Genomic DNA, 23,303 nt, shown 5'->3' with positions numbered 1-23,303 from the left:
CTCCGGGTCTCATCGGCAGGGTGCGGTGCCGCCGAGCCGCTTCGTCGCGAGTCTTCAGCCTCGTTCAGCTCGAGCCAAGTGCCGAATCCGTCGCCGCTTTGACGTTGTGTTTTTGTTTGTGTGTGCGCGTGTGTGTGTGTGTCCGCGTCGCTCGTTGCAGTTGAGAATATTCGACACCAACCGTGATGGAAAATTGGGTCTGGGTGAAATGGCGAGGTGAGTGGAAGGCCCCCCCCGATCGTTAAGCTCCCCCCCCCTCGTTCACCCCCCCTGCCCCCCACACTCCTGTCTCGTCCATCGGTTCGTCTCTCCCTATCCCATATTAGATCGACGTCTCCACGCTGTGTACACCTGTGTTCTAGATTTGAAGCTTTCGTGACTCCAAGGATTCATACTCTTTGGTTTTATTCGGTAAAGTCACGTAGGTAAAATAAAACAAAATAATTAAATCACGACGTTTCGGAGGCAACACAAGCTTCAGGGGGCCCTTTGATGTGAGCTTTGAGAAGTGGGTGTTACCCGCAGCATTCTATTAAAAGGCTGCTTAGCCCAGCCCTCCCACCCACCCACGCCCCCCTTACTGACTCCTCCCCCCTCCCTTAACCTGTATATAATGCAAGGTCGTCTCTGAACTGTGCTCCTGACACAGATATTCTGCGTTGACTTTTACACCTGAAGACGGATGCTTGTGTTGCCTCTGAAACGTCGTGATTTAATTGTTTTAATTTGTTTTATTTTATCTACGTGACTTTACCGAGTAAAACCAAAGTGTACACCTGTGTTGTTGTTTTCCGCCCACCGCAGGTTGCTTCCTGTGCAGGAAAACTTCCTGTTGAAGTTTCAGGTGAGTGCACTCGCAATTCACACAAAGATCCTCACCCCCGTATGAGCCTCAACAGACCGTTGGGGCAAGTGCTGGTGGTGAGTAGCACCTATGAAGTCTGGCATGGCACAAGAGGGGGTGGGTGACCAACACCATGCCCGGCTGTCTTTGTCTCCACAGAGGGCTATATTTACACACTGCACCAGGGACTCATTTAAAGCTGAGTCGACCTATGGGAGGTCCAGGACCGGTTCAGATAATCACCTCTAATATTGGCCGTAAGCGGAAATCGAACTCGGGTTGAACGGGTTTGTCGCGCAGTACGCTAATAATGTAACTGTGCCACCGCTCCTCACACACAAACACACGGAGAGGACAAGGATATGTTCGGGACAATTTACAAAGTTATAACAGTCTTCGTGCTGGCAGCAGTGACGTCGCCCCACGCCAACGTGACATCACCCTCACGGGGGGGGGGGGGGGGGAGAGCATGGAAGTGGCGGCATACCGATGTGATGTCACTTCCGGTTTTGGGATCTATCGGAAACAAAGCGAAATCGCGGTGGTCTGAAAGATCCGTGCTGTATATCTGTAGGCCCGATTTGAGAATTTTCGCCAAATGCGAATATTCGGAGACGCGTCCCGAACATTCACGCATCACGTACGTGCACGTAACGGGTCGTCTGTCCAACAATGGCGAACGGCTCTTGCGCCCACGACGCGTGCATAATGTGACGACTTAAAGACAAAAACGATACACACATCAACACGAAAGCACCTTTGTGCTTTGACGGAGATGAAGACGACAACACGCAGGGCTGAAAAAACACTGATTCTTGAACTGAATCTTGATCCAAATCACAATAATTGTATTGTCAAACGTCATAACTCCGTATAGGTCTGATATAAATCATGCGCAGTGCGTATGTGCACTGCCCTGTGGTGTAAAGGTCAACGGCATGCCGGACTTTCAATTGTGAGGTCGCCGGTTCGATTCCATCTGGAATCGAACGTGCAATCCTGAGGTCGCAGTTGAAATAACGGTGCAAGTTTCTTAAATCGCCCAGCCGCCTCTGTCCACCCAGCAGTATAAATGGGGTCACCACAGTTCGTCAACCGGCAGGTCGCATGTGCTGGGGTAAAAATGAAACAACAAAAAAACGTGGCTACTTTTTTATTTTACCAGGTAAGGCCCCACAGAGCTACGTAGCTCTTTTTCAGAAGCGGTCTGGCTATCACAATGATAGCTCAACGAATTGGCTTATCATGTGGATATTTATTAAGCAGTCAAATAGTCTAAACGCATGTTGATTCTAAATGTGGATGAAAAAAACGGAAGACCCGGGGGAAAAAAATCCATGCTACCACAGGGAGAGAAACACGAAAAACTCCATATTTCCAGCAGGCGTCAGGGTCGGGATCGAACCCACGACCTCCTGTATAACCAGGTGATGTAGTTAACATCTCGCCAAATGTGGGTACTTCCACCTCTTCCAAGAACGTCCGTCCAGCCTGGCAGAGCGGTGCCAAGATGCCCTGTGGACCTTCCCTCTAGGGGCTGCACCCCCGTACGTACCCTTGCGGTGTGGCCACGTGTGTGTGCGCAGTAGTGTCAGCGGAGGCGACTGCTGCCCCCCCTAACCGTGGAACGCTTTCCCCTTCTGCTGCAGGGAGTCAAAATGACAGCCAAGGAATTCAACGAGATATTCGCGTACTACGACAAGGTACGGCAGAAGGAAATCTGCGGCGTTTCGTGCTTTTTTTTTGTATCAGCTAATCTGGCGTTCCCCGGCACAGAGCTGGACAAACACGCGTAAAGGCTGCGGGGAAGTAGGAGCGGCAATCACGCATGCGTGGATATCCGGGATGGGCATCGCAAGCTTGGCAAGCTTTTGCCATGCGCAACTGCGGACGACTCCCAACGGATGTCTGTCGCCTATTTTTTGAAATGTAAATCGTTTCCTTTAAAGGGAAAGTGTTCGTTCAAATCCAACTCTGTGTTACTGATGATGAAAACCATTGCAACAGGATAAAAATTGTTATTGTTTTAATTGTATATTTGTTTTAAGGGATTTGTTTACCTTTCCAATACTTTGCACTCCTATCATGTTTTTGCATTGTTGTTGTAATCTTCTGACCAGCCCCTATTGGGCATCTGTGAAAAAGAGCTTCATAGCTCATCGGATTCCTCCTCCAGTATAAATAAACATTCTGATTCTGAGATGGAAAAAACGCACAAGCTGCCGGGACACGGCACAATTCCCACGATGCCTCGCGTGTGCGTCATGTGACCACAGCGTCATCCCATGCACTCCCTGAGCCGCCGGTGTCGGCGACAATATGGCTGCTGCCGTACGTCTTGAGCTGGTGGTCTGGGCAAGGCTGAGAGATCATTGCTCGTGCGAAGCGCGCTGTGCGCACGTCTATGCACGCAGGGCAAAGTGGGGAGCTGACGTTTGCGAGCGGCATTAGATCCGTTCGGGTGGAAGTGTTGTTGATCGAGGCCTTGTGTTTGTTCACACGCATGAAAGGTTTTTTTTAATCTATGCGCCTCCTGCGAATGCCTTGATGACTCAAACGTGCGTACGTCGCTTTGATGCTGCACGTTGAGTGCGCGTAATGGGCACTTGGCGCAACATGAATCGCGAGATGAAAAAGCGGCGCACGGGAGCGATCGGGTAATCGTCGATTGCCAGCCAGTCAGCGTGCAAACCTTTGTTTCCCTATCAAAAAGAAATATTCTTCTAGCAACAATACAGAGGCACAAAGAGCCAGGGTCACACACCTCTCCAAGTGGCAGTGGTCTAAGGAGCAGAGACAGGAAGGGTGAGAGAACGAGGGGAGAAGGATTGGGAGAGAACGGACAGATAGTAAGAGGGAAATGGCGTGGAAGAGATCGCGTAAGGGGGGATGGACGACATTCCCATTTGGCCATCTGTCAAAAAGAGCTTCATAGCTCATCGGATTCCTGCAGTCTGAATACAGATTATGATTATGAGTTAAAACCTATGTTGCTCTGGGTTCTTAGCGCAGTGCCTATGCTACTACAACACCACCCGCTACATTACATCCACAAAGACTGGCAGAGCAAGCGTTGTTCGTGAGCTTTGAGATCCAACTTATGGCATCGATCTCATCCTCATCCAGAGGTTTTATGTCACCACTTCAAAGATTCAGTGTAGTGTAATGAATGGATATGATTCATATATATAAACCCTGACCAATCAGGAGCCCCCAAAGGTTAGGCTACCAGTTTGGCCGGAGCAGTCTGGAAGTCTGTTCCGGTGTCCCCCCGAACCCACCCACCCCTCCCCTTGATGCTGGGGGTGGGGGAGGCGAGGCTCGGTGTGAGAGTTTTCACGGCCGAGCATTGCTCTGTGCGTTCATCGTTTCAGGACGGGAGCGGCTACATCGACGAGAACGAGCTGGATGCCCTGCTCAAGGACTTGCTGGAGAAGAACAAGCAGGTACCGTCCGGACGCATTCCCTAGACACTCGCTCCCCGGAGTAATGTCCGAGCGCCTGACTCCCGCCCGTACGTACATATGTACGGAGACTCGTCTACTTACGAATGAGTTTGGTTCTCGAGGTCTGTTCGTAAGCCGATTTGTTCGCAAGTCCAACTTTACTCCTGTCCAAACACGTTGTACGCCATGTACACTAAACACGGGTAATGGCTTTAAAAGTTGTATAATCTCCTGTAGATGTAGATGCCACTGGTTCTTCATATTCTGCAGATGTAGATGCCATCGGTTCTTCATGTTCTGCACATGTAGATACCACTGGTTCATCATGTTCTGCACATGTAGATACCACTGGTTCTTCCTGTTCTGCACATGTAGATGCCACTGGTTCATCATGTTTTGCACATGTAGATACCACTGGTTCTTCATGTTCTGCAGATGTAGATGCCACTGGTTCATAATGTTCTGCAGATGTAGATGTCACTGGTTCTTCAGGTTCTGCAGATGTAGATGCCATTAGTTCATCATGTTCTGCAGATGTAGATGCCACCGGTTCTTCATGTTCTGCACATGTAGATACCACTGGTTCTTCCTGTTTTGCAGATGTAGATGCCACTGTTTTTTTCAAATTCTGCAGATGTAGATGCCACCACCATCATCTATTGCACGGCGGTTGAACTTACGACTCTCGGTCCGAACAGGCAGCTGGACATAGGGACAGGTTTGTTCGTATCTCTGAAAGTTTGTAAGTCGAATGTTTGTAAGTCGTCCTGGTATGTTGAATTTCTTTTGCACCGTACATAGCCAACCGTGCTAATCAGAGGTGCGGGGAAAGGACAACAAACTAAACACAAAAAGCAGTTCTAAATAACGAGATTTCAAATCAAGATTTAAAATTGTACAGCTCCAGTGGCTTCCTAACATCGGAAGGAAGAGAATTCCAGATGGCTGCAGAAGCGCATCTGAAAGCGCCGCGCAAATGCAGTGACTATATTTGGTCGATGGCCAGCCAAAAGCCACCGCTGCTCCTGTGAGGATGAGCGGAGTTCGCGTGATGATGGTTTATCCAGCACACATGCCGTGTGATTACCGCATGGCATATGCAGTGCACTCAGCCTTGTCCAGACCATTAGTTCACAGTCACACGTGCAAATTTTGAGAAAGATGGGAGGGGGAAGACGCAGAAGAGCGTGTGGAGTAGAGTGAGTTGAGAGGGGAGAGGTAGGAGAGTATAGGGATGTTGAGTCTTTGGCTTTTGTGCTTGAGGTGATAATGTATGCATTGTCCTTGAGGTTTCAAGGACAATGCATATATTATCATAGTATGTTTTTTGTTTGCATTTTGACTGCAGGTATTGTGGTTAATGCAGACATGAATCCTTGTAAAAAAAAGGTTTCAGTTTTGTTGCCAGAAAAAAAAGGGGAAAACCCTATTATTACATTTCGCTACTGGCAAAGGAGGTCTAATGATATATAGCTCTTTTTCAGAAGTGGCTTATCATGCGGACATGTATAGCAGCCAAATACTCTAAACGTGCGATTTTGATTCTAAATGTGGAGGGAAAAACCGCAGGTCCCGTAAGAAAAATCCACGCGACGACAGGGGAGAGAGAGAGGCACCACAAACTAAAAATACACAGCAGGCGTCAGGCTCGCGATTTAAACCCACGGCCTCCTGCACACAAGGGGAGGTCGTTGGCATCTCGCCACCGTAAACCATGGCCGGGATTCGAACTCGGGTCACGAGCACTGGGCCACCGCCGCCCGTCCTCATTGTCCGCCATCGTTGATGATGAAGGCGACGGTGGTGGTTGTTGTTGTTGTACTTGCTGCTCCATGCTTGTGCGGCACCGCCAACGCAGATCCCCTCCCCTTCCCTAGTCAACGGCGTTGCTTAATTGCCCACGGAATAGTTTGCTCTGAAGGCATGTCAGCCAAAAGGTCAATTAACTTAACCTTTTCTTTCTAGAACCGTTGTTTGTAGTGACCTCCTGACCTTACCCGGGCTGACCTGTCTCAGACCCTGACGCGGGCTACGTTATCTTGGCTCGGAGCTCAGCGGCGATTCGCCTGATCATGAATATGTTAATTATGCTTTGCCTAATCATGATTACGTTCAATATGCTAATTATTATTTGCGTTATCATTTAGTTACTTATATTTTGCCTGTTTGTGAATATGTTAATTATGATTTGCCTGATCTTGAATATGGTCATTACTTTTGCCTGGTCGTGAATATGTCAATTATTCTTTGCATGAACATGCATATGTTCATTATTCTGCCGTACGGGTTGGCAGAGAGACAGCGCAGCGACGGTTAATTCTGGGAAGGCATTATTCCCGGATTACTGTTTTTTAATGACCATCTTGTGTTACGTATTGTAAAGTTTTGCACTGAACTAGGACCCGTTTCGGGGACGGGCACATCTTCGTAGCACGTACATTATCTACTGATTTACTTGCTATGAAGAAGAGAGCCACAACGTCGCCGATTATATATATATTTATTTAGTAAAGACAAAGATCCCCCATATTGTCTTCAACAGACTGTCGACTTCACCAGACTGTCGACTGTAGTCTGTTGAAGTATTTTCTTATCAGGCCCCACACACACACACACGTCATGTTGTTGAAGTATTTTCTTATCAGGCCCCACACACACACACACGTGATGTTGTCATTAACGTCCACGTTGAGTTCCTTGTTGTTTGTGCTTGTGCACCAGCTTTGGTTTAAACAAACCTGACTGCTGATGAGCCACCTGGTTGTTGAAACGACACCACAGTTTTGCTTGTATCAAATCAATGCTCCTGAAAATAGTAACTCCCAGAAGGCCCTGTGGCCTGATGAGATGTGTTTTTGTGCGGTTATTTATTTGACTACATTCAGAAGTTGGCCACAGAGAGTGACAAACGTAGAAGCAAGAAAAAGGCTGAACACAACAGAAGACTTGATGAAGGAAACTGAGCTTTATGAGATCTCCTTTGCCAGTAGCAAGATATAGTAATAGGTTTTAACCCTTTTATCTGGCACAAAAACTGACACCTTTATACAAGGGATCATGTTTGCAATAACCACAACACATGCAGTCAAATGCAAAATGCCTTTTGGCGTCTTCTGGTCCAACACCAGTGGAGACTAGGCTCTAAGAAAAGCCGTCTCGGGTGTGGACCAATCAACTTCAAGGACAGTGCATATCATTATCAGAGTTGTATCTTTTGTTTGCATTTTGACTGCTTGTGTTGTGGTTATTGCAAACATGATCCCTTGCATAAAGGTGTCAGTTTTTGTACCAGATAAAATGGTAAAAACCTATCACTAGAAACTGAGCTTGTTTGGGCACATATGCAGGTTGGAGGACAACGGGAAAATAAAAACTGTAATGATGGGAACAATAAAGGGAACTGCAAGAAGAGGAAGAGCCTGTGAAGAATGGCTGGCTGACATGAGAGATTGGTGCCAGAGAGATGCGCATAGCCTCAGCGTGTTGGCACAGGGTAGAGGGAAGTGGAAACAGGTGACACAAATTGCAGTGGGCACCTACGTTCAATTGTGCCCATGGAGTTTGATTGATTCACATTCAGAAGTTAATCTACACAATCCGGCGCTTGGTATTGTCATAAGAGCCGTGTATAGTGATTACCTGGCCACCTTAATGACGACCTACGCTCTCAAGTTCAGACGCAAGCGGTTCGTGAGATCAAGTCACCCGTGGGAGAGTGAGTAGCTTGCCGTCGGAAGGTTTGGGATAGGGGTTCGATCCCGATTCTGACGCCTGTGGTCGCGTGGATTTTTCTCCGGGTCCTCCAGTTTTTCCCTCCACATTTAAAATACTGCTATAAACGTACACATGATAAGCCACTCTGTTGAGCTATCATTTGTGGCCAGGTCACTTCTGAAAAGGAGCTACGGTGTTCAGCTCAGTGGACCTTACCACCGAGCTAAAAGGTAGTGTCAAGCAAAATCCCCGAACGAACACAAATGCACGCGGATACGCAGCGTGGAGTGATTGCCTCCTCACTCACCCCCGCATACGCCAGAGGCGTGGACATGTGGCCTGAGAGAACCGTAACTGTGTTTGTGGGGTTGTGCTGCGTGGTGAGAGGGACCCGGCGCATCTAAGAGGTTGAGAACCCCTCGTGTCGACGTTGGGTAGACGAGGCAGAGTTATACGAGAGAACGATGGTAGGATATACACGCGCACGCAGCACACAAACATACGTCATGCATCGCACACGCGTCACGCTCATGTTCAGGCTGTGGTGGTAGTGGTGGTGGTGGCAGTAGTGGTGGTGGCCACGTTGCTCGTGGCTGCTGTGACCCAGCGCTGTGGAGGCAGCAGCGAGGGTTGGTGGATCACACACAGATGGGCTGTGAAACTCCCTTCCCGTGGGCGGCACAGCGAGTGGACTAATCGCCATCTGTTTTCATCTGTAAGAGGGATAGTGTGTTGCCCCCTCGCGCAAGGCGTGGGATTCTTCCTCCGGGTACTCCTGTTTCCTCCTCCCCACTTGAAATAAAAACCCAATGTGGCAGGGTCCTCCCGAGAACAAGTCCTTGGACTCAGTGTGGCATTCCTGGATAGATACGCAATTTATTATTATCAACATTACATGTCAAAAATACAACCCATGGGATTTGGAATCGTGCTGATATTTGGATAAAAAAATAATGTTTTACTTCACGAGCTTCTGGGAGCATGAGGCTCTGGCTTTGCTTGCTTCTGTCCAGCACAACACGGGAGTGCACAGATGCCAGGCATCCAGTCTGCATTAACCGCGCATACTTGTGGCAAAACATGTTCGCCTTTTGGCAATGTTCTCTGGTCTAACATTGGGGAGACAAGGCCATAGAGAAGGCTGTCACTGGTGTAGGCAAATCAAGTTTCAGAGCATGTTTGTTTGCATGTTTTGCCACAAGTATTGTGTGTGGTTATTGCAGACTTAATGCCTTGCAAAATGTATCTATTTGGCGTTTGAATATGTTAACACCTCCTGTTTTTTTTGCCAGAAAGGGTAAAACTTATTCGTATTTTACATCATAATGGCTGTCATCTTTTGTGTGCATCTCTCCTCTCCGCTAACGCTGCCTCGTCTGTCTGTCTTCTCCCACCTCACTACACCCACATCTCTCGTCTGTGTCTCTCCCGTCATCTCACTCTAGAATATCATACGTTGAAAGAATTGTATAGATGTTAGCAATAGGCAGAAACTGAACTCGGGTCGACGGGTTCATAGTGGAGTGCGTTAACCACTGTGCCACTGCTCTTACCTCCCGCAGTAAACATATGGGTACATAATACACACAAAGACAAAGATCCTCCATATAGCTGCTGGGGCAAGTAATGTTAGCGAGTGGCACCTATGAAGGCCGGTACGGCACACAAGGGGTGGGTGGCCAGCACCAAGCCCGGCCGCCTTTGTATCCCTAGTACCGATATATACACACCGCAACAATTACTCATTTTAGGCTGAGCCGACCTCGAGGAGGCCCAGGACCGGTTCAAATAATCGTCGTTGGTGTTAGCCGTTAAGCAGCGCTGCGCTAGAAGCAATTTCAGAATTATTTATTCCCCAAAGACGGCTTTTGATGAAAGTTCAAACTCACAAAAGGGGCGAGTAAATATACAATGAAGCAAGGAGCTCGCTAAATCACGAGCGCGGGATGCAGCTGGGGCAGGCGGAGCAGCGCGCAAATGAAACCGCACTAGCGCGCATTCAGGTGGCTAGGAGATGTTGACTACCTCGCCTGGTATGCAGGAGGTCGTAGGTTCGATCCCGACCCTGACGCCTGCTGTAAATTTGGAGTTTCATGGTGGCGAGGTGTTAACTACCTCGCCTGGTATTCAGGAGGTCGTGGGTTCGATACCGACCCTGACGCCTGCTGTAAATTTTGAATTCGCGTGTCTCTCTCCCCGTGGTGGTCGCATGGATTTTGATCCAGGTCCTCCGGGTTTCCTCTCCTTATTTAGTATCAGCGTGCGCTTACAGCAGTGTTCTTAACCTGGGTTGCACGCACCCCCTGGAATTGCGAGATGCCCTTTTCTGGTGGGGTGAGACATGCCAGATTTTTTTGGAAGGTAAATCGTCGAGAGCACAAATTAAGCACGGACACGTGACGACTTTGTTCAATGACACCTATGTATTTATTAACATTATGTGTTTCTAACTAATGAGAATAAAAGGGGTGCGGGCTGCAGTAAAGGTTAAGAACGACTGATTTAGAGTATTTGGCTGCTACACATTTTCCACGCGATGATTAATCACTTCGTTGAGTGACCATTTGTGATTGCCAACGTCGCTTCTGAAAAAACGAGCTACGCAGCTAAGTGGGCCTTTACGTGGTATATTTATATTTTAATAATAGTTGAAACGCAGGTTTTTTGTTTTATCGCCGCTGGGACAAACTCGCGCGTCGCTTTGAAGGCTCCGAGAGGAAGTGAGCGGAGAGTGGGGCGCTCGACGGTGCAGCGATGGTGCGTTGCCTCGCAGCGCTCATCAGGAGGACAGCTTTGGGGTCGCAGGAGGTTGCGATCCGAGTGGGCCAGGGCCGGCCCGGTTCGCTGAGTCGGTGAGTTAGCGAGTCGGTGAGTTGGTGAGTTAGAGAGTCGGTGAGTTAGAGAGTCGGTGAGTTAGCGAGTCGGTGAGTTAGACAGTCGGTGAGTTAGAGAGTCGGTAAGTAAGAGAGTCGGTGAGTTAGAGAGTCGGTGAGTAAGAGAGTCGGTGAGTTAGAGAGTCGGTGAGTTAGAGAGTCGGTGAGTTAGAGAGTCAGTGAGTTAGATAGTCGGTGAGTAAGAGAGTCGGTGAGTGAGAGAGTCGGTGAGTTAGAGAGTCGGTGAGTTAGCGAGTCGGTGAGTTAGAGAGTCGGTGAGTTAGAGAGTCGGTGAGTTAGAGAGTCGGTGAGTAAGAGAGTCGGTGAGTTAGAGAGTCGGTGAGTAAGAGAGTCGGTGAGTTAGAGAGTCGGTGAGTAAGAGAGTCGGTGAGTTAGAGAGTCGGTGAGTAAGAGAGTCGGTGAGTTAGACAGTCGGTGAGTTAGAGAGTCGGTGAGTAAGAGAGTCGGTGAGTTAGAGAGTCGGTGAGTTAGAGAGTCGGTGAGTTAGAGAGTCAGTGAGTTAGAGAGTCGGTGAGTAAGAGAGTCGGTGAGTTAGAGAGTCGGTGAGTTAGAGAGTCGTGAGTTAGAGAGTCGGTGAGTTAGAGAGTTGGTGAGTTAGAGAGTCGGTGAGTTAGAGAGTCGGTGAGTAAGAGAGTCGGTGAGTTAGATAGTCGGTGAGTAAGAGAGTCGGTGAGTGAGAGCGTCGGTGAGTTAGAGAGTCGGTGAGTTAGAGAGTCGGTGAGTAAGAGAGTCGGTGAGTAAGAGAGTCGGTGAGTAAGAGAGTCGGTGAGTTAGAGAGTCAGTGAGTTAGAGAGTCGGTAAGTAAGAGAGTCGGTGAGTTAGAGAGTCGGTGAGTAAGAGAGTCGGTGAGTTAGAGAGTCGGTGAGTTAGAGCGTCGGTGAGTTAGAGAGTCGGTGAGTTAGAGAGTCGGTGAGTTAGAGAGTCGGTGAGTAGGAGAGTCGGTGAGTAAGAGAGTCGGTGAGTAAGAGAGTCGGTGAGTTAGAGAGTCGGTGAGTTAGAGAGTCGGTGAGTTAGCGAGTCGGTGAGTTAGAGAGTCGGTGAGTTAGAGAGTCGGTGAGTTAGAGAGTCGGTGAGTTAGAGAGTCAGTGAGTTAGAGAGTCGGTGAGTAAGAGAGTCGGTGAGTTAGAGAGTCGGTGAGTTAGAGAGTCAGTGAGTTAGAGAGTCGGTGAGTAAGAGAGTCGGTGAGTAAGAGAGTCGGTGAGTAAGAGAGTCGGTGAGTTAGAGAGTCGGTGAGTTAGAGAGTCGGTGAGTTAGCGAGTCGGTGAGTTAGAGAGTCGGTGAGTTAGAGAGTCGTTGAGTTAGAGAGTCGGTGAGTTAGAGAGTCGGTGAGTTAGAGAGTCTGAATAAGAGAGTCGGTGAGTAAGAGAGTCGGTGAGTTAGAGAGTCGGTGAGTTAGATAGTCGGTGAGTTAGAGAGTCGGTGAGTTAGCGAGTCGGTGAGTTAGAGAGTCGGTGAGTAAGAGAGTCGGTGAGTTAGAGAGTCGGTGAGTTAGAAAGTCGTTGAGTTAGAGAGTCGGTGAGTTAGATAGTCGGTGAGTTAGAGAGTCGGTAAGTTAGCGAGTCGGTGAGTTAGAGAGTCGGTGAGTAAGAGAGTCGGTGAGTTAGAGAGTCGGTGAGTTAGAGAGTCGGTGAGTTAGAGAGTCTGAATAAGAGAGTCGGTGAGTTAGCGAGTCGGTAAGTTAGAGAGTCGGTGAGTTAGATAGTCGGTGAGTGAGAGAGTCGGTGAGTTAGAGAGTCGGTGAGTTAGAGAGTCGGTGAGTTAGAGAGTCGGTGAGTTAGAGAGTCGGTGAGTTAGAGAGTCGGTGAGTTAGAGAGTCTGAATAAGAGAGTCGGTGAGTTAGCGAGTCGGTGAGTTAGAGAGTCGTTGAGTTAGAGAGTCGGTGAGTTAGAGAGTCGGTGAGTAAGAGAGTCGGTAAGTTAGAGAGTCGGTGAGTTAGAGAGTCGGTGAGTTAGAGAGTCGGTGAGTTAGAGAGTCGGTGAGTTAGAGAGTCTGAATAAGAGAGTCGGTGAGTTAGCGAGTCGGTGAGTTAGAGAGTCGTTGAGTTAGAGAGTCGGTGAGTTAGAGAGTCGGTGAGTAAGAGAGTCGGTGAGTAAGAGAGTCTGAATAAGAGAGTCGTTGAGTTAGAGAGTCGGTGAGTTAGAGAGTCGGTGAGTTAGAGAGTCTGAATAAGAGAGTCGGTGAGTAAGAGAGTCGGTGAGTTAGATAGTCGATGAGTTAGAGAGTCGGTGAGTTAGAGAGTCGGTGAGTTAGAGAGTCGGTGAGTTAGAGAGTCGGTGAGTTAGAGAGTCGGTGAGTTAGAGAGTCGGTGAGTTAGAGAGTCGGTGAGTTAGAGCAGCGGTCCCCAACCTTTTTGGCACCAGGGACCGGTTTCCTGCGAGGCAATTTTTTCACGGACCTTTTCAAAGAAGTTCTCCAGCGACGTTTGTTTTTGACTCATTCTGGCTACTAGGGGTTAGCTTGTGGGCTTACCAACACTGTGACTGAGACAAGTGCGCAGTGCGGGAAAGAGGCGCGGACGGAAGTGGTAAATAATAAAATGATGGACGGGCCACGCGGACTCACCGCTCTCACCTCCTGCTGTGTGTCCCGGTTCCTAACAGGCCACGGACCGGTACCGGTCCGCGGCCCGGGGGTTGGGGACCCCTGAGTTAGAGAGTCGGTTAGTAAGAGAGCCGGTGAAGATGGCGAGTCGCTGAGAGTCCGTGCCAGTTGAGTCGAGTGTCATCAGCATCACGAGCCGCGTCGCCGCCCAGAGCCGTCCCGGAGGAAGCCCCCGGGGCAGAACGCCACGTGATGGTGCCCCCCCCCGCCCTCCTCATTCATCACGAGGAGCAATGACAAACACAACTCATAATGTGGTGCCCCGATTTCGTGTTAGGACTGGGGGAAAGTTGTCCCGTTTGCTACCCACTCCCACTCTGGACAATTCCCGTCCACAACCGCGTTGTATATGCAACATTATCTATTTATTTATTCTCGTAATTTACTTATTTATCCGTTAGAATCACAATTAAGTCGGAGGTCTCTTGTTCAACAGGACCCTGACGCTACATTTGTTTTTTATTCTCAGATATTTTCAGACAATGCATGGTGAGTTGTGTTTGTTACACAAGTCGGAAGAGGAAACCGAGCACCCAGATACACCCCAGGGCTTGCGCGAGGGCGCAACGCTCTATCCCTCCGTACAGATGGAAACAGATGTGCGATCAGTCCGCTTGTTGTACCGCCCTCTGGCAGAGCCTGGGTACGGGCACCTCCTGGAAGCCCCACCCACGGGAAGGGAGTTTCACAGCCCATCTGTGTGTAATCTACCAACCCTCGCTGCTGCCTCCACAGCGCTGGATCACAGCAGTCAGTCACGTGCAGCGTAGCCACGTGCAGCGTAGCCATGTGCAGCGTAGCCATGTGCAGCATAGCCACTTGCAGAATAGCCACGTGCAGCGTAGCCACGTGCAGCAGCAGTCAGTGCAGCAGCAGTCACGTGCAGCAGCAGCCACGTGCAGCAGCAGTCACGTGCAACAGCAGCCACGTGCAGCGTAGCCACGTGCAGCAGCAGTCACGTGCAGCAGCAGCCACGTGCAGCGTAGCCACGTGCAGCAGCAGTCACGTGCAGCAGCAGCCACGTGCAGCGTAGCCACGTGCAGCGTAGCCACGTGCAGCGTAGAGCTGCTTTTGTGTTTAGTTTGTTGTCCTTCCACTGTACCGCTATGTCCAGTTGCCATTTTTCAGCAGCGACCTGGCCACAAATGATAGCTCAACAAAGTGGCTGTCGCGTGGCCACTTCTAGCAGTAGCTAAATACTCTAAACACGTGATGTTGATACTAAATGTGAACGGGGGGAAACCGGAGGACCCGGAGAAAAATCCACGCGACCACGGGGGGAGAACACGCAAACTCCATATATACAGGCGTCTCGGTTGGGTTCGAACCCACAACCTCCAGCATACCAGGTGAAGTAGTTAACATCTCCGAGCCACCGATGCGGTTGTCCACAGCGCGCTCACAACTCGTGTGTGTGCGCGTGCGTGCGTGTGTGCACTGTGTGTGTATGTGTGTGCGTGCGTGTGTGCACTGTGTGTGTGCTGTGTATGCGTGTGTGCGTGCGTGTGTGCACTGTGTGTGTGTGCTGTGTATGCGCGTGTGTGCACTGTGTCCCACAGGAGACGGACATCCAGGCCATGACGGTCTACCGCAAGAACATCATGGCCCTCTCGGACGGCGGGAAGCTCTACAGGAATGAGCTGGAGCGAGCGCTCTGCTCCGAGACCCTCTAATGCCTCCAACCCCACGCTGTACCCCATTCCCACTTTCCCTACCCAGCCTGCGCTCCCACATTCCCCCCACCCCTACGTGGCCACAATCAGGAGTTGAAACCTCTGCAGAGTCTGGCGATTGCAAACAGCGGTCGACGTTTTAAATCGAATTGCGAACGGTTGACGCTGCGTATCGTCGGCGGCGTGACGTCCTGTCCGACGTTTGTGGCACCACAAGCCGGGGAGAAATCCTTCAGCTTCTCCTGAAGTTCTTTGAAAGCGAAGAATTCGATTGGCTGGCGGCAGCCCCCAGCACGTGGAGCGAAACGTCGGACATGGCGCCCAGACAACACGCGGGAACAAACCCGAATTCACAATCAGAGAGGCTTAACCGATGTACTGCTCGGGCGAATCGCGGGGCTCTGCTCGTCTCAGTCGGCAGCCCCGAGCCAGAAGTGGAAATTCCACATTCCCATGCCAGGGAGCAGTCTGCCCACGGAACGGCCGCGATTGATAATCCTGAAGAGTGGCTCTCTGGTCAGGGCCAGGGTGTGAACTTGTGGTTTTATTAGTAGACTACAAAATGAGCGAAATATCAGCTGATTTAAATTAAAAACGACGATCCAAAACTAAAATTATTTCGAAAAACGTCAAAGTGATTTCTTACCCAATTGCCTACAGCCAGTAGTGGGAAAATCCCCATTCCTATGGCGGGGGCGAGACGTTCCATCGGACAACCACTGTTGACTTGCCCACAAAATGGTACTAATTCTATCGGCCCCAGAGGGATGATGGGCGGAGTCAACCCCCAACCAGGATTTGAACTCGCGCGACATTTCTGATTGCTGCGAGCCGTCCAGAATCGGAATCTCGATTTTAGACTGGAAGAAATCCGATGAGCTACGAAGCGCTTTTTTTCCCACAAAATATTCAGTTTAAGGGGCGCGTCAGACAAATTCACAACGACAAACGGAACAAAAACACAACGGCATGAGTGCAAAGCATAAGGGAGAGCTAGGCAAGTCGCTGACCATAAATTATTATTTAAAATTAAGTACGGATCTCTCTCTCCCCCGCCGGGGCCGCACTTGGACCCCACCCCCTGTGAGCAATCGCTATGCTCCGCTCCACCCGGTGGTGACAGCGAGAGAGCTCCACACGTGGAGAGGTGCCGCTTCTGACCTGGCGACCCCTCCCTCCGCCCCCCACCCACTGCCGACTCGCTGCAAGCTTTGCATGTGCAGTGCCCCCCCCCCCCCTGCTGCCCCCCCCAAGGCTCGCGTAATAAACGAGCGCCGCTCGAGCGAAAGCCGAGACGGAAGACGACGCAAGCCCCCCCCCCCACCCACCCCACCCACCCCTGCCCCCCCCCCCATGATGACGATGAGAGCGAATTTCTTACCGCGGCTACCGCCGCCGCTCGTCTGCTGCTGCGGCGTGCATGTGGTGACGTTTAGCTTGCCGAGTGTGTCCTTAATTACGTCTTTACTTCTGGAGTTTTGCGGTGGTTTTTCTTCCCCCCCTCCCCCTCTCTCTCCTCCCCATGCATCATCGTCGTCGTCGTCGTCGTCTGGAAGCTTTGTTCGCCTCCGCGTTGCTCTTTAGCTCGCATCGGCTGAAATCCCCTGGCGGTGGTGGCGATGGTGGAAGTGGTGGTGGTGGTGGTGCTCATTACCGGGAGCGGTTAGCGACCCGGGTTCAATTCCTGCTTAACGGCTAACACCCAGTGACGATTATCTGAACCGGTCCTGGGCCTCCACGAGGTTGGCTCAGCCTCAAATGAGTACCTGGTGCGGTGTGTAAACATCATCGCCGCCGTGAAGACAAAGACGGCCGGGCGTGGCGTTGGCCACCCACTCGTTCGTGTGCCGTGCCGGGCTTTATCGGTGCTCGCTAGCAGCACTTGTCCCAGCAGTCTGTTAAGGCTATACGGGGGATCTTTATCTTTGGTGCCGATACCGAAAGATCTTCACCATCGTCATCACCGCCCCGCCTGCCCCCCCCCCCCACCCCAAAAAAAAAACTCTGTGTGGATTTAATATGGGGAATGTTTTATTGAAGAGAGGGAAGCTTGCCCCCCCAAACCCCCCACCTTGACTGTTAAGAACAACACGTGACCCCTACTTCACATCCATTGTCGTGGCCAGAGTCGCTGGCATCAATGCACCACCATCAACAATACCATCAAGCTGGTCCAATCACCATCAACAATACCATCAAGCTGGTCCAATCACCATCAACAATACCATCAAGCTGGTCCAATCATCATCAACAATACCATCAAGCTGGTCCAATCACCATCAACAATATCATCAAGCTGGTCCAATCACCATAAACAATACCATCAAGCTGGTCCAATCACCATCAACAATACCATCAAGCTGGTCCAATCACCATCAACAATACCATCAAGCTGGTCCAATCACCATGAACAATACCATCAAGCTGGTCCAATCACCATCAACAATACCATCAAGCTGGTCCAATCACCATCAACAATACCATCAAGCTGGTCCAATCACCATCAACAATACCATCAAGCTGGTCCAATCACCATCAACAATACCATCAAACTGGTCCAATCACCATCAACAATACCATCAAGCTGATCCAATCACCATCAACAATACCATCAAGCTGGTCCAATCACCATCAACAATACCATCAAGCTGGTCAAATCACCATCAACACAACCATCAAGCTGGTCCAATCACCATGAACAATACCATCAAGCTGGTCCAATCACCAGCAACAATACCATGAAGCTGGTCCAGTCACCATCAACACCATCAAGCTGGTCCAATCACCATCAACAATACAATCAAGCTGGTCCAATCACCATCAACAATGTCATCAAGCTTGTCCAATCACCATCAACAATGACATAAACCTGGTTCAATCATCAACAATGCCATCAAGCTGGTCCAATCACCATCAACAATGACATCAAGTTTGTCCAATCACCATCAACAATGACATCAAGTTTGTCCAATCACCATCAACAATGACATCAAGCTGGTCCAATCACCATCAACAATGCCAATTGCAGACATTCCTCCACCACCAACAATGAGAACGCATCATGACCGCCAACCACCACGGATTTCAAGTTCAAGTTTCATTTATTAGGTATAGCCCTGTGAGCCATGCGGCTCTTAAGTCGGGTGCAACCGCAACAAACAAAATTTGAATACAGAACATCCCAAAATGAGGACGCGCAACAGAAACATCCTGGAATTCAACCAGCAAATATTACACGCAAAACAAACTTATTAAAACGCTGTGTGCAAAAATCACAATGTGGTGCAAGCCAAGAACGACAACAACCATAAGACAATTTAGAATAACCATATGTTTTCGAAAGTAGGGTGAGGAGCTAGCTGGGTAGCTGGCTAGTAGGGTGAGGAGCTAGCTGGGTAGCTGGCTAGTAGAGTGAGGAGCTAGCTGGGTAGCTGGCTAGTAGAGTGAGGAGCTAGCTGGGTAGCAGGCTAGTAGGGTGAGGAGCTAGCTGTGTAGCTGGCTAGTAGTGTGAGGAGCTAGCTGGGTAGCTGGCTAGTAGAGTGATGAGCTAGCTGGGTAGCTGGCTAGTAGGGTTAGGAGCTAGCTGGGTAGCTGGCTAGTAGGGTGAGGAGCTAGCTGGGTAGCTGGCTAGTAGGGTGAGGAGCTAGCTGGGTAGCTGGCTAGTAGTGTGAGGAGCTAGCTGGGTAGCTGGCTAGTAGTGTGAGGAGCTAGTTGGGTAGCTGGCTAGTAGTGTGAGGAGCTAGCTGGGTAGCTGGCTAATAGAGTGAGGAGCTAGCTGGGTAGCTGGCTAGTAGAGTGAGGAGCTAGCTGGGTAGCTGGCTAGTAGAGTGAGGAGCTAGCTGGGTAGCTGGCTAGTCGTGTGAGGAGCTAGCTGGGTAGCTGGCTAGTAGAGTGAGGAGCTAGCAGTGTAGCTGGCTAGTAGGATGAGGAGCTAGCTGGGTAGCTGGCTAGCTGGCTAGTAGGGTGAGGAGCTAGCTGGGTAGCTGGCTAGTAGGGTGAGGAGCTAGCTGGGTAGCTGGCTAGTAGGGTGAGTAGCTAGCTGTGTAGCTGGCTAGTAGGGTGAGGAGCTAGCTGGGTAGCTGGCTAGTAGAGTGAGGGGCTAGCTGGGTAGCTGGCTAGTAGTGTGAGGAGCTAGCTGGGTAGCTGGCTAGTAGAGTGAGGAGCTAGCTGGGTAGCTGGCTAGTAGTGTGAGGAGCTAGCTGGGTAGCTGGTTAGTAGGGTGAGGAGCTAGCTGGGTAGCTGGCTAGTAGAGTGAGGAGCTAGCTGGGTAGCTGGCTAGTAGAGTGAGGAGCTAGCTGGGTAGCTGGCTAGTAGGGTGAGGAGCTAGCTGGGTAGCTGGCTAGTAGGGTGAGGAGCTAGCTGTGTAGCTGGCTAGTAGTGTGAGGAGCTAGCTGGGTAGCTGGCTAGTAGAGTGATGAGCTAGCTGGGTAGCTGGCTAGTAGGGTTAGGAGCTAGCTGGGTAGCTGGCTAGTAGGGTGAGGAGCTAGCTGGGTAGCTGGCTAGTAGGGTGAGGAGCTAGTTGGGTAGCTGGCTAGTAGTGTGAGGAGCTAGCTGGGTAGCTGGCTAGTAGTGTGAGGAGCTAGTTGGGTAGCTGGCTAGTAGTGTGAGGAGCTAGCTGGGTAGCTGGCTAATAGAGTGAGGAGCTAGCTGGGTAGCTGGCTAGTAGAGTGAGGAGCTAGCTGGGTAGCTGGCTAGTAGAGTGAGGAGCTAGCTGGGTAGCTGGCTAGTCGTGTGAGGAGCTAGCTGGGTAGCTGGCTAGTAGAGTGAGGAGCTAGCAGTGTAGCTGGCTAGTAGGATGAGGAGCTAGCTGGGTAGCTGGCTAGCTGGCTAGTAGGGTGAGGAGCTAGCTGGGTAGCTGGCTAGTAGGGTGAGGAGCTAGCTGGGTAGCTGGCTAGTAGGGTGAGTAGCTAGCTGTGTAGCTGGCTAGTAGGGTGAGGAGCTAGCTGGGTAGCTGGCTAGTAGAGTGAGGGGCTAGCTGGGTAGCTGGCTAGTAGTGTGAGGAGCTAGCTGGGTAGCTGGCTAGTAGAGTGAGGAGCTAGCTGGGTAGCTGGCTAGTAGAGTGAGGAGCTAGCTGGGTAGCTGGCTAGTAGTGTGAGGAGCTAGTTGTGTAGCTGGATAGTAGAGTGAGGAGCTAGCTGGGTAGCTGGCTAGTAAGGTGAGGAGCTAGCTGGGTAGCTGGCTAGTAGGGTGAGGAGCTAGCTGGGTAGCTGGCTAGTAGGGTGAGGAGCTAGCTGGGTAGCTGGCTAGTAAGGTGAGGAGCTAGCTGGGTAGCTGGCTAGTAGAGTGAGGAGCTAGCTGGGTAGCTGGCTAGTAGTGTGAGGAGCTAGCTGGGTAGCTGGCTAGTAGAGTGAGGAGCTAGCTGGGTAGCTGGCTAGTAGTGTGAGGAGCTAGCTGGGTAGCTGGGTAGTAGTGTGAGGAGCTAGCTGGGTAGCTGGCTAGTAGGGTGAGGAGCTAGCTGGGTAGCTGGCTAGTAGAGTGAGGAGCTAGCTGGGTAGCTGGCTAGTAGGGTGAGGAGCTAGCTGGGTAGCTGGCTAGTAGAGTGAGGAGCTAGCTGGGTAGCTGGCTAGTAGAGTGAGGAGCTAGATGGGTAGCTGGCTAGTAGTGTGAGGAGCTAGTTGTGTAGCTGGCTAGTAGAGTGAGGAGCTAGCTAGGTAGCTGGCTAGTAAGGTGAGGAGCTAGCTGGGTAGCTGGCTAGTAGGGTGAGGAGCTAGCTGGGTAGCTGGCTAGTAGGGTGAGGAGCTAGCTGTGTAGCTGGCTAGTAAGGTGACGAGCTAGCTGCGTAGCTGGCTAGTAGAGTGAGGAGCTAGCTGGGTAGCTGGCTAGTAGTGTGAGGAGCTAGCTGGGTAGCTGGCTAGTAGAGTGAGGAGCTAGCTGGGTAGCTGGCTAGTAGTCTGAGGAGCTAGCTGGGTAGCTGGCTAGTAGAGTGAGGAGCTAGCTGGGTAGCTGGCTTGTAGGGTGAGGAGCTAGCTGTGTAGCTGGCTAGTAGTGTGAGGAGCTAGCTGGGTAGCTGGCTAGTAGGGTGAGGAGCTAGCTGGGTAGCTGGCTAGTAGGGTGCGGAGCTAGCTGGGTAGCTGGCTAGTAGAGTGATGAGCTAGCTGGGTAGCTAGCTAGTAGAGTGAGGAGCTAGCTGGGTAGCTGGCTAGTAGAGTGAGGAGCTAGCTGGGTAGCTGGCTAGTAGGGTGAGGAGCTAGCTGGGTAGCTGGCTAGTAGAGTGAGGAGCTAGCTGGGTAGCTGGCTTGTAGGGTGAGGAGCTAGCTGGGTAGCGGGCTAGTAGTGTGAGGAGCTAGCTGGGTAGCTGGTTAGTAGGGTGAGGAGCTAGCTGGGTAGCTGGCTAGTAGAGTGAGGAGCTAGCTGGGTAGCTGGCTAGTAGAGTGAGGAGCTAGCTGGGTAGCTGGCTAGTAGGGTGAGGAGCTAGCTGGGTAGCTGGCTAGTAGGGTGAGGAGCTAGCTGGGTAGCTGGCTAGTAGAGTGAGCAGCTAGCTGGGTAGCTGGCTTGTAGGGTGAGGAGCTAGCTGGGTAGCTGGCTAGTAGTGTGAGGAGCTAGCTGGGTAGCTGGCTAGTAGGGTGAGGAGCTAGCTGGGTAGATGGCTTGTAGAGTGAGGAACTAGCTGGGTAGCTGGCTAGTAAGGTACATATTGCATATGTACGGACATTCCTGTCGATTTCTCAACGCTAAATTCAAGTTTTGGCAAGCCAGCAAAACAACAACAGTCCCAGACCACACCAAGACAACACTCACAGTCCATCAATAAAAGCTGCACATTAAAATTGAACTATAGACACGACACGGCTAAGGTTTGAAGCCACAAATAGCATTAGCAGCAATTACGTAAACATAATCCCGACTTCAGTTCCATCGATGTGATCACAGGCGCACGACCATCACACCACAACGTCGCAGGGACACCGCCTCCATCAACACCATCACCACCATCACCATCATCACCATCAACACCATCATCACCATCAACACCATCACCATCAACACCATCACCATCAACACCATCAACACCATCATCACCATCGACACCATCAACACCATCACCATCAACACCATCAACACCATCACCATCGACACCATCATCACCATCAACACCATCAACACCATCACCATCAACACCATAACCATCAACACCATCAACACCATCACCATCAACACCATCACCATCAACACCATCAACACCATCAACACCATCACGCCATCATCACCATCACCATCAACACCATCAACACCATCATCACCATCAACACCATCACGCCCAGGCCACCATCGACAACAACAACAAACACCAACATCGCTCCTACCCAGAGCCCCCACCGGATTGAGTTCCACTCTCTTGAAATGATTTACACACACACAAATAGATGACTACTCTGACGATAACAGTCCTCGCGAACTAGACCGTACACACAGAGGACACGTTCTTGACAGTCCCCTTGGCATGTTTTAATACTGTATGAGTCAACAGAATGAATAAAACAATTACTCAGAAGCGCCGTTGTTTTGCGTGCAATCTGTCAAAAGGATTTTTTTTTCCAAAAGATAAGAGCGATGCCCGTTTTCAGCCTCGCAGCGCCGGCGGTGGAAATTCCGAATTCCTATGGCAGGGCCGAGTCCATCATAGGGGAACCACTGGGTTACGTCTCCACAACCTGGTACTTATTGCGGGCCACACCGAGGAATCAACGTGCCGAGGTCGCGAGATGTTGACTACCTCGCCAGGTATACAGGAGGTCGTGGGTTCGATTGCGACCTTGACGCCTGCTGCTGCTGTGTATTTGCAGTTTGCGTGTCTCTCTCTCTCTCTCATCATCATCACGGTGGCTAGGAGATGTTAACTACCTCGCCTGGTATACAGGAGGTCGTGGGTTCGATTGCGACCTTGACGCCTGCTGCTGTATATTTGCAGTTTGCGTGTCTCTCTCTCTCTCCCCGTGGTCGCATGGATTTTTATCCGAAGCCTCCAGTTTTTTCCCCTCCACATTTAGAATCAACATTCGTTTCGAGTGTTTGCCTGCGATACATTTCGACTGGATGATAAAGCCACTGTTCTGACCAGTTCGCTTCTGAAAAAAGGAGCTACAAAACTCAAGAGGGCCTTATCTGGTAAAATAAAATAAAACAAACAGGA

At 50.6% G+C, this 23,303-nt stretch overlaps 1 protein-coding gene across 1 annotated transcript in view; it reads left to right on the top strand.

The window, feature by feature from the left end:
* LOC116954250 (calretinin-like) overlaps positions 1–22,664 on the top strand; it is a 64,824-nt gene extending 42,160 nt beyond the window's left edge. Inside the window, exons 7-11 of the mRNA XM_032974828.2 lie at positions 161–216; positions 805–844; positions 2,494–2,547; positions 4,219–4,290; positions 15,059–22,664. Coding sequence (XP_032830719.1) covers positions 161–216; positions 805–844; positions 2,494–2,547; positions 4,219–4,290; positions 15,059–15,172 — 336 coding nt within the window. The 3' untranslated portion in view covers positions 15,173–22,664. The remainder of the gene's footprint in view (positions 1–160; positions 217–804; positions 845–2,493; positions 2,548–4,218; positions 4,291–15,058) is intronic.
* Positions 22,665–23,303: the final 639 nt, after the last annotated feature.

Source organism: Petromyzon marinus, chromosome 54 (assembly GCF_048934315.1).
Source record: "Petromyzon marinus isolate PM22_M1 ecotype Great Lakes invasive population chromosome 54, UKy_Petmar_22M1.pri1.0, whole genome shotgun sequence".
NCBI classification, from domain to species: domain Eukaryota; kingdom Metazoa; phylum Chordata; class Hyperoartia; order Petromyzontiformes; family Petromyzontidae; genus Petromyzon; species Petromyzon marinus.
Note: the sequence above shows the minus strand (reverse complement) of the source record. Positions and strands in the feature narration are given on the sequence as shown.